The sequence below is a fragment of the Cataglyphis hispanica genome, chromosome 17, assembly GCF_021464435.1.
Source record: "Cataglyphis hispanica isolate Lineage 1 chromosome 17, ULB_Chis1_1.0, whole genome shotgun sequence".
In the NCBI taxonomy this organism is placed as follows: domain Eukaryota; kingdom Metazoa; phylum Arthropoda; class Insecta; order Hymenoptera; family Formicidae; genus Cataglyphis; species Cataglyphis hispanica.
The window spans coordinates 1,172,830-1,184,855 of record NC_065970.1 but is presented as its reverse complement, the minus strand read 5'-3'; the positions used below and the strand labels follow the sequence as shown (position 1 = coordinate 1,184,855).

At 34.2% G+C, this 12,026-nt stretch overlaps 1 protein-coding gene across 1 annotated transcript; it reads right to left on the bottom strand.

Annotated features, from left to right (window-relative positions):
* Positions 1-537: 537 nt before the first annotated feature.
* On the bottom strand, positions 538-8,212 carry LOC126856148 (zinc transporter ZIP1-like). Its single transcript, XM_050604413.1, has 7 exons — positions 7,567-8,212; positions 2,685-2,915; positions 2,044-2,211; positions 1,530-1,697; positions 1,265-1,417; positions 915-1,122; positions 538-672 (listed from the first exon to the last, which is right to left on the bottom strand). Exons 2-7 carry the CDS (start codon positions 2,894-2,896, stop codon positions 538-540), a joined length of 1,044 nt encoding a protein of 347 aa, XP_050460370.1. The 5' UTR covers positions 2,897-2,915; positions 7,567-8,212.
* Between the last annotated feature and the right edge of the window lie 3,814 nt (positions 8,213-12,026).

The window sequence follows — 12,026 nt, the reverse complement described above, 5'->3', positions numbered from 1 at the left end:
GTTTTAGAGAAAGAAAAAAGGTTTTGTTTATTAGTAGAATAAAAAAAATTTCCACGTTCGGAAATTTTGAATCAGTTTTAATTACAAGCTCGTAAAGTTGACTTGATTATCAATTACGTTATCAATAACTACTGTGTTTTATCATTTTATCGTTATTCTTTGCTCAGCGACTAATCTTTTTATCGTAATCTTTTGTAATTTAATCTTTCGTATCGTATTCTGATTTTTCCAAGAGACTGTGTGCGTTTCACGAAAGATCGAATTTATATTCGAATTTTCTTCAAATGCAAGTATTTATGTATCTTTCTTATTTATCGCGGCTTAATTATCAATATATAATATTCTTATCTATAAACATTTTCATTTTGTTTATTCATTCAAAGAGATTATTCATTCAAAGAATGTGCAAGTATAGATTAAAGGAACCGTGGAGATAGTAGAGCATTTCTTTTTAGCGCGCTAAATATTTCATTTTTTTATATTCCGACTGTCATTATTGAAGGAAAATCTAAAAACTAGTATAAGATAAAATTGTCTCTACTTACTCAACATCTGCAGGCCGAACATTACGAGGAAACCGAAGAGAATCGAGACGTATTGTCCCAGTCCAGTTCGATGCTCCTGCAGAATCTCGAAGAACACCACGTAGAGCAAAGTGCCCGATGCCAATCCCTGCGGGGAGAGATCCAAACATAAGTATATATTCTCTTCCAAGTTCGCACACGGTATGTAGTTTCCTTATTCGATTAATCCACAGATAAATGTGTGTGTTGGGCGATTACTCGAATTTTATTCATCCTCTTTAAAAACACTCGCTGATAATTATCAGTTACTTTATCAGTTAATCATTGATACTCTTTATCTCAGATCGATGATAATCTTCAAACGGCGATAGTTGACAAGAGTCGACTTGCCTGTAATATCACGGCCATCGGTCCGCTCGCAGCCGCGCTTCCACCGCCGACCAGAGCCATCCCGACGCCGATTCCTATCGGCGACACCACGGCGAACGTGCACGTATAAATTATTGACAGATACGGTCTGGTTCGAGAAGCGAGCAACTCTACGCCGATGCAAAAGGCTATGACGAATTTATGGGACGCCACCGCGAGGAACATGTACCTGTGGAATTGTTCGATTAACATCAATAATTATAATTTTTTTAATTATAATTACATATATATATTTTTTTTGTTAGAATTATAATTCAGTAATTTCAGGCTTAATTGCAATTAAAGATATATCCCGCAAAATTAGTAATTACCATACGTGACTGGCGGAGCTCTCTAGACCAATCGCCAGTCCCTCGAATAATTCGTGAACGGATAAGCCGAGGACTATCAATAATCCTCGCAGCGAACTTATCACAAAGTCATCGTCGTCGTTGTTTGTTATCACAGGTAAATGGCTGTGACCTCTGTAAATTACAAAAAAAAAATCGTGCGAAATTTCATCGCGCTCGTGAAATGTCATCGACGCGACACCGATGAAAATCGATACATTTTTGGGCTGAGAAAAAAATAGCTTACGTATGCGAGTGACCGTGATTGCTGACGCATGACGGTGTCACTTGGCCGTTTTCCACCAATTCATTAGTGCTGCGATTTATATCTTTTTTGTCGGTTATTTGCCGCTCTACTTGTCTCTTCCTCAAGTACGTGTGTACGGACTCCTCCACCAAATACATAATGAAGAACCTGCGGAGGAGGTGTGGGAAAAATCAATTTATTAATTCATTGCTAAGAAATATAAAATCTTTTTAATAATTTTATTTAATAATTTAATAATTAATAAATATATTAATATATTAAATATGATAATTATAATTACATAAAATTAATTTATATTCGTAAAATCACGACTACAACGCCACAATATATCAATGATTATAAAAACTTAAATTGAGTAATGAGTAATACTTTATTTTTTCGTTGAGGAAAAATCTTGCGCGTCAATGAAAAGATATCCCACCTTTCCTCTAACGTGATTTTTCTTATAATTTTAGTTCTGACACACGATGACATCATAAGAGTCTCAACTTACCCGGCGCACGCGAGCATGTATGCTAATGGAAACTCGAGCGGCTCGATCTTGCCATCCGCAACGAGATTTTCTACACCTTCCGCAACTTCCGGCATCAAATGGAGGAACGTGGTGCTGAAGAGGACGCCTCCGCCAAAGCCGAGTAGGAGGCTCACAATCCTCGTAGATCTACGCATTCGATATTACTTGGTTACATTTGTCTCGCTATAATTTTTTTCGCTCGGTCATTTTTTTATTACATCGTTGGGGATTCTTAAAACGATATTGTCAAAATGCAAAGCTATGTCACCTACTATCGTAATCTCTCAAGGGACATAATAAATATATGTCTTGAACGTATTTTGTCATGTATAAATAAAAATAAACGGTGATAAAACGGTATTGATAAAAATATAAATTATTTCCGATTTCTCTCTCGGCGTTTACAAATCTTATCAAAATTTTATTATCGCGTGATTCATGAAAACATAAACATTTAAATAATTGAACAGCGCGATACTAAATGTATACTTAGAGAAGATAGATATATCCTTAAAGAAGAACTACTACGATGAAATTTTTCATTTCTATTAGAATCGTTAAAATATCTACATCAGTTAAAGTGTATACGTAATATCAATTAAAGAGTGATATTTACATACCTAGGGTTTTGTCCGTTCAAATCCCACTTGAACCATTTGGCCAAAAATATAGGTATGATGCCCATTATTGTGCTGACGGTGCACAAAACTACCATAGTGACTGCCTTGGCGGTTAGCACATCGTTATACGAGTCCAAGGAATGATCATGATCATGATCATGGTCGTGATCATGATGTTCGTCTATTGTGGACGATAGCAGTAAATTTGCCATGATGTCGAATTTTACGGCTCTGCAACAATAATGTGATAATAATGAAATTTACAAGTCAACGCGCAAAAAGTATTTATGAAAAATCAAGTAAAGTTTCCTCATTCTTGTGAAGATATTATACCCTCTTTCAAGCCAAGTTAAAGCACACAAAGAGAAATTACAGTCTTAACTGATATCCCAGAGATAAGGGAGGTGATCGTTATTCGAAGAAAAAAAAATCGGATTAGTAATCGTGTTCTCCGACCAATCCATCATCGGTGTTCAACCGATGATACTTTAGTCGTAACGGAATTGCAGTTCGAATTATTTTCGAAATTCGTCGCACAAAGATGCGTGCCTAATCTTTTCACGACCGACACTTTATCTTCGCGAAAATTTATTGTAATCAGCAGTTTTGCACGTCAGCAGTCGCCTGCGCTTTTGTGACATAATTTATCTTTTTTTTTTACAGCGAAGCTATTTCGTTACACATATGGGAATTTGGTGTCAGTGTGGCATTACTAAGAGCATGTTATATCTTTACGTTTCTACAATTTATGCATTTCAATTAATTGAAATAAATTCAATAGGCTATATATAATAAATTCAAAAAGTCCCTTTATAACTTCCCTATAATAATGCAATATCCGCTTTCAAAATTTAGATAATTATCACGTGATAAGTGTTGCAGATAAATGTTATCAACAATAAATGTTTAAGCATTGATATTTTTAAATATTTTTAAATATCAGAGCTTTGTCGTAAATTAAGTGTTCGTCGATCAAAGTTTGTTTGGATCAAACATAATGAGATCCACGTGAAATGGAAAATAATTCAAATCCGCGGATTATGTGAAATGAAGAATAATCGTGTCTTTACGTAAAAGGGTATGTATTGCGACAATCTTTATTTATTTTACTTTTTCTTAAAAAGGAAAGAAAAAAGAAAATGGATCTTTTGTATTAATTTGGATATAATTAGATTCTCTCAGGAATCGACTTTTGCGGATAAAGATACTACTACAAATAATTTCTTTTCTGTCAAAATTTTGCAATAATTTTGTGATAATTTTTTATCGATATCGTATCTAGAAAAGAAAACTTGCATGTAATATATTTGCATTATTTTGATAATATTTCTATTATCGCGACGTTAAAATTTAAATAACTTTATTATGTTTTTGCAGAGTCACTTGTTTGATACGAATTAATGTAATTTACGATGCGGATGCGAACTTTTTCTACGTATAGTATGTGAATTTCGGAATGCATGGAGATTCGTTCGAGATCCGAAACACAATTGGTTTTTAATTGCTAGAAAATTAGATTGCGCTAACTGCGCAGCGTGCAATCGCGGCAAAAGGTTATTTCAAAACGATCCGGTGTTGAAAGTAATTAAGGGCGACACGGTTTTATGAAATTTCATAATAAAAATGCTGAATATTATCCAAACCAATTCAATCTTGTATTAAAGTTGTATATTATTATACAAACGTCAAATCTTGCACTGTGACGTTAAACTAGATGCGAGCAATTAATTTATTTGTAATATATATATATATATATAGTTTTTAATTTAGATAAGCTAATTGAGCCAAAATGACATAGCTAGTAAGTTATATTTTTAGTTAAATGTAGTTAAACTATATTTGGATTTGATATAAAGATTTCTAAAAATAACATGTATTATTTTATAATACACGTGTCATGAATAGAATTATGACAAAAAAATGTATAATGAAAAATTCAACGAATCGCATGTAGATAATTTATTTTATTTATTCGATAATTTTGTACCTCCTTTGACGTTTTCTTTCAACTTTTCCCGGAGCACCCTTCCTAAATATTCTACGGTCAAATCAAGAGAGAGAGAATATTTTCAACACCGTGTATAATAGCGAGAATCACGCACTACTAATCGCACTGTCTTTTCCATCCAGCATTTATATACACGGTGTGTTATTTGATATCGTCGCCGGTGATCTTCACCGGACCGCCGGGGGCGTCGCGCGATAACGCGGATACTAACATAGGTTCGCCGTTGGTGGGCATTAAAGTAGATCCACGCATATTCGGCATACACCTATCCTATGAGACGTATCGTAGATAGGAGCACACGTTATTTGACATCAAAATGACGTCATTTAATGCCTAAATGACGCGATCCGGAATGCCTGTATTTCTCCAGAAACAATAATGATCGATCACGATTATAGGATAAATAATGATGAATAATATCGTAGAAAAAGAAAAAAAAAAACAAATTAGGGAGAACGCGCATTAAATTGAAAATTATATACTTTTTTTCTATTTATTTTAATTCCCTGATTTTCACATACTTAAATTTTTTCTGTCAATGCGATATTAATTCGCGTGTTCTTTACGAATTCGATTGATGGATTCTAGCGTCTGCGGGAAAGAAGAAAGAAAAGGAGAGAGACTGTTGCGAAAAATTCCAGCCGCGTAAGTAATAGAGTACCTAACGCCTTTAAAACATTGCGGCATACAGATATCGAGGGGAAGTGAATGCAATGAAAGTGCATCGGCGACGTGACCCTCTGGCGGATAAGAAAAAAGAAGTAAGGGGGATGGGGACGGAGGGAGAAGGATTTTTATATCGTCCAAGGTAAACTCGAGGCAATCGGCCGCATATCTAGAGGAATGAAGGAGTCGTTAGTAAATATTTCCCATTCGCGCGTTTCTCTAACTTTCAAAATCGTCCGATGACTCGAAAACATTTCGATTTTTCCTTCTGCTCATTGTTTGCATTTTTTTTTTTTTTAATTCGCTCGAGAAATATATATTCATTTAATATATAAATACGTATTTTTCCGTACTTTTACTTCACATTATGATTATGTTCGAGATGTTTTTCTGTTTCCCCTCCACTCTTTCGGCCCGCTAATCCACGAATTTGAACAGCTGATACCGGTAACCTATATACTTTTATACGGCTATGTATGTGTGTAATCGTGAGTTCCTTTATATAAGGATGTCTGTTGATTACGCATCGCTATCGCATTATTTAATCGCAATTGCACATGTACAATACGCGATTAATTAATGATATTGCTATTCGAATCGCAAGTCGAGATCCTTCGCTCGATTTCAATTTTGAACAACTAACGAATTATTTTATATCATAAAGTGAAAGATAAATTGATTAGGAAATTTTTTTATCTACATTCGAAATATGACTCCACTAAAATTATTTATTAGTTTTATATATATATATATATATATTCAACTTTAGTTATATTATTAATATTATTAATTATTATAATTAATATATCACTAATATTATTATCATTATAATCTCGAACGATATTATTAATGTTATTAATAATACGACTACACGTTGCAAATATATTAATTAATTTCTCCGATTTCTTTTAGACATATGGATAATGTGGAATTTTCTCATATCTAATCGTTGGAAATACCTACTCGAATGGGGTGTGTAACAAACGTGACGGGTTTCTAAAGCTGATACGAGCATCGCAGTGATAATGCATGCCTTTTCAAATCCAAGAAGGAAATTTATACCTTTTAGCATTAGCATTTCACCGGCCGAGCATTTCCATGTGCACGGAGAATTTCCTCGTACGAGAAAACTTGCCACTATCGTAACCGTAATCCGTATCACACCAAATAATTTCACTTTATATATATATATATGTCAACTATACATTTTTTAATAATAAGAGTGATGAATTTTATTTGTATTATATCGAATTTATTGATAAGCGTATGGAAAATTTCTTTTCTCTGCAATCTCACAATTTCTTCCTTTCCACTTTTTCTTTTATCTCGAAGAGATATGCGAAAAGATAATTTTCACGAGCACGCAGAATCCCTTCTCTTATCGAAGGAAATTATTACCATTGATTGTAATCACATTGCGATTTTATTTTATCAATTTACGAATTTTTTTCGCAATAATAAAATAGTTTTGTGTATTATATTCAATTTATTAAGCGGGAATCTTTTTTCTCTTATAAGTAGATCTCTTTTCACCTCAAAAAAAAAATATCTTATTTGCATTCCACTGGCCGGGAGTTTCCGGGAGTGTGTGGGGAATTCCCTCGCTTTATACTCAGAGGGAACTATAATAAGTACAACTTGTGTCTCGTAAATGTATGTGGCACACGCGTGTCACTTAATATGCGATACGAGACGCGTGACGGTTTTGTTTATTAATACATACGCGTGATTCAGACACGAACGTAACTCGTAGACATCGCGGATGTTTCTGGTTTATTCGAATAAACGTCAATGTCACTGATAGCAATAGAGTACGCTAATAACAATATGCTAATGCGATATAGCGCCACCATTTTTTCCCTCGCAATGCCGAAAAGCACATAAATTGAAAGATGCACATGGAAAAGCATATACATTCGTGCCTGAATATGCGTCGAGAATTTATTCTGCGACTGATTGAAGCCTGATTTCCACGAGGACTCATCGGAACAAATAAAATGTCAATAGAATGGAATGATAAGGGATTTAACAATCGTAATGTCAATTAAAGATTATACAGTCCAAATTTTTTTATAAATCAATTCAATTCCGCTTCATTTGTTTGTAAATTAAATACGTGATTTATCCAGACAATACGTCTCCATTTTCAGGAAGCTTTCTGTTATTTACATTGACATGTACGTTTAGTAAATTTATTTTTACTCTTACCTCGAATATCGCAGATACACTTGAACGAGGAAGAGGAAAGAGAACTTGCGCGTGTCTTCGACAACAAATATCGCACGTCTGCAGGCGATCAATTGGCAGAAGAATGCTTCAACGAAAACTGGGAGCACTGATCACACGTTCGTCACGTCGACGAAAGAAATAAACATCGTTCGTGATGTAATCGAAGTAATTGATCGAATCTACCGTGGTAAACGATTTCTGACAGATGATGAGGCTCGTACACGGCGTGACGGTCATGAGAGAGGGAGACAACGTCAACAGGGAAGAACAGTCTCTTGGTTGAATCGAAAATCAGCGCACTCGCGAAAGCTTTCTGCTAACGATCCGAACGATATAATAAATCCGATTGCCCAGAGTATATCGAGGATGAAAACGAAAATCGATGATAAATGATTTACATGACCCTTACAATGTTCTTTCGACACGTGAGTAAGAAACCACCTTGAGCGAGAAAGGAAACTGACAGATGGATCCGAACGACGTCAAGCGAGGAATAGCGGTTGCTGAGGAAGCGCCGGCGACTTTAAATCAGGAAAATCAATCGGAAGGGATCGCACATCGCGAGATCGGAGCGGAATGAGAAGTACCCGCGGAGAAGAGGCGAGAGACAGCGCGTTAAGAGAGGTGCTTGTTCTCATCGTACCTGTTCTTCGTCTCCGTTCAGGATTCCCCACCCTAGGGTGGGAGAAACTCAGCGGAAGACCACGTCCGCGGTGGTAGGCGAATCCGTGGATTCACCCCGCGATCGCGCGTTTGACGTTTGAGTGAAGAGGGGAGAGTGGGGAGGAGGGGATAGAGAGCATCATCTCTTAGTCTGGAATGCAGTTAATGACAGTCGAGTAATCGACTGGCCGAAATGCCAAAGTCGCGTCTCACGCGATTATCTTTCTTCGATTCGCCCCATTCACCGCGTGTTACCCTCTGCCCATTCCGCGAATCCTGGGCAAGACAAAAACCACCGTTCTCTTGGGGATAATCGCTCTGAGACCGAAACCTAGGTTCTCTGTTATCTGAAGATTTATATGACTAGAGATTCTGACGTATAAAAAATTCCTTTGATTAATTGTGAAATATACTCGCTTATCGATATCTTATGTATTACATAACATATGGATGATAAACCGAGTAAAGTTATTTTTTTTTTTTACACCGTCACATAATTTTTTATGATATATTAAAGAATTATTATTATTCATCAAACAAAAATTCAATTCGTTCTATTTTTATTGATAAATTATTAACATTGTATTATCAAAATTAATTTAATTGTTATATTATGATTAATATTCATTAATTAAATATTGAGTCGGATAATATATTGTAAGCTCGAATTGTGTGTGTAAAGTTTGCGGGTGTTTTTTTAAATTTTTTTTATTCCTGGAAGAGTACAGAAGAATATTATGTCGAGAACATTATGTAGAGATAACGAGTGGATTGAAAAAAATAACATTAACGCGTTATCGCGACTATAAATTTCGGTCTCATTCCAGAATCGCAAGTGTTTTTTCAGTTTGATACGATATTTTTTGCTTATTTCCCATCTTGTTTATTTATCTTAATTCAATTATCGTGCAATATTTTCTTTTCTCGTAGTCTTGCAAAATTCTATAACATTTTCATTTTTTTTTTTTTTTTTGCTGATGTCAGGTATTTCTGCGAAAAAAATGTGATGACTCGAAACGAGCCGAAAAAGAATTTCAATATTCGTCTCTATATATATATATGAACGAAATATACTTACTCTTTGCAAGTCGAGGACAGTATTAAGCCTATTTTTTTGTTTCTTTCTTTGTTTGAGTAAAATCTACAACATTTGGTGAATTGCGCGAAAGGAAGAAATTGAACAATCTTCGAGTTTGACGATGAAATACTCCCGATCGCAACGAATTATTATTTTTAATTCATTCGTTCGATTCTCTCCTATTAAACTTATCAGAATTGTCGGAGCTAATAATGCGCGTTTATCTCACAAAACAAGCTTTTTTCTGCGTCGAACGTAATTCTCTCGAATATGAATATCTGATGTAATCGCAATCGGAAGGCAGCATCTGCCGACGATATTCGTGCATGAACGCTCCTATCAAACGCATCATCATCATCATCGTGTCCGAAGTAAATTGTGCGGCAAATCGCAATTAGCCTGCCCGCAGCTTTCCTTCGCGGATTTCCTCGTCGCGCGAATGCCATTCTCTTTTGACTCGTCGTCACAGGTCGTTCGTCTTCGCGATTCGTGACGAAAATGAGGAATGTCATAAAACAATCCGATGTCGGCGTAAAAGCCGCATATATTTCACGCTTGTTACGCAAATATCCATCTTCGCGATATAACTGCTGCGTCATTAAGGCCCCTATTTATATAATCGTCTTTCTGCTGAGAATCATACATTTGAAATCAGCCTTAACACGATACGGTTCAATAGATAAATAGAGTCTTGAGAGTCAATTTGATATTCATGTGACATCATATTTATAATCTTCATTCAATAGAATAAATTCAGATAAATCTTTTTTAAGCTTAAATTCCGCATCTAATTGCGCGGTTTAATAGACAATGGAAGGGATTCTTGGAAGTAATCGCTCGCGGTTTTCAGGGATCCTCTCACATCATATCAGGCTAAAAAGCGGAGGAAGAATGAGTTAAAATACACACTACCTTGCCGGGCGATTCCTCATCGGGAATGCATAATGCATTTTTCTCTCATAAAAAAAAAAAGAAAGAAAATAGTCGATACTTGAGAAAAGAATGTACGTGGAAAAGATTGAACATTATTCAAATATTGGAAGATGACTGAAGAAGAAATTGAGATTTACATAAGTACGTTTAAATTGCTATTTAATATCAAAAGATTAATAATTGAAAATATTGTTTTATTATAAACCTTGTAATAAGAATTTTTGACAATCTGTATTGTATAATTAAAATAAATTGACTGAGAAATTATGATGTTTATATTTGACATGTATGAGTTTAATGAATTTTTCTCTGCAAAATATCAAGAAGGGATTTTTTAATATTGCCAGTTAAATATCTCCTTTTGTCTTGGACCTTTTATGCTACAATTTCTAATATTTTTTCTATTATATTATAATTTCTTTCTAAGTTAATTTAATTTTTGAAAAAAAAAAAAAAAAATATTTATCTTCATGTCAAATCTGAGATCTGAAATGTTTACGTTTAGTATATTCTTATCTTTAAAAAAGATTACTTTTAAACAAGCGCTCTTTAGGTGAGATTTAACGATAAATTTGGACTTAGATTGCGTGACTCATTACGTCTGTGAACAGAAAACAATTTATCCTTTTTTGTATCTACTTATGTTTCCTGTTTCGCTTGCGTGACGAAAAGCGAGATAATATGAGTCACTTGTTTCGTTTCTAAATGTATTTAAATGTAAAATATAATTTATATTCATTATCGATATCGGTTCCGAGAAAAATAAAGAGGAAACTTTAAGCTTGTATAAGTGCAAAAATACTTTCTGACAACGTGTATATAACATAAACAATATATTTTTTCCATTTCATCAAAATTTTTGTTGCTCATCAGACATTGTTGCTCGTCTGCGAAAAAAAAAGAAAAAACATTAGAATACGATTTCTATTTAATTGTTCTTGACTTTTCGATTTGAAGTTAATTGCAACTTCCATAAGAGGAATGTTGTTAAGATATTTCGAGATGTGTATTAGTGGAAACTTTTATCGTAACATGATTTCCTTCTTTATCGCTTTTTTTCAAGATTTTTATTAGACTTCTGAAGAGTAGACTTTCAAGGGGCAACGCGATTGGCATAATCGCAAAATTACAAGAGTTCAATGTCAATGAACTACTTGTCACTTTATCGCATAATTCAGCTTGAAATCCATAACTTGCAAAACACTGATTTCAATCGCTAATCAAACCATATGTTGTTTTTTACTGATATTGTACAAGACCTCTCTTTCTTGACACTTCTAATGTTTGCATATTTACTCGTCGAGATAACTATTATAGAACAATAATAAATATTAATCATTAAATATTAATCGCTCATCGATATAAAATAACAACTATTGTTATTCTCAAATCCTATTTTTCTCTCTTATCTATATCGATATTAAAATTACCTTGAATATTACATCATGTTGTAATCTCGGCTTGTCTAATAATTAAATTTACCTCGTCAATTCGAGCTCAAGCTCGTCGATATACATTAATTTAATTTATAATTACATAATATTATACAATTATCTCTTGAAATAATACTTTTCTTCTTTTTCCCCGCAGAGAATCTTTTGAAGAAATTCGCAGAATCTATCTAAATGATGAAAATGTATTAAATATAAAAAAATACGAGAAAATAAGATTCTCTTGTGTTAAAAAAAAAAAAAATAATTTCGGGAATGACTGTCTTTATCATCGGATTCGCGGATACCAAGCTCGTGCAGCGTGTTTGTGCGGA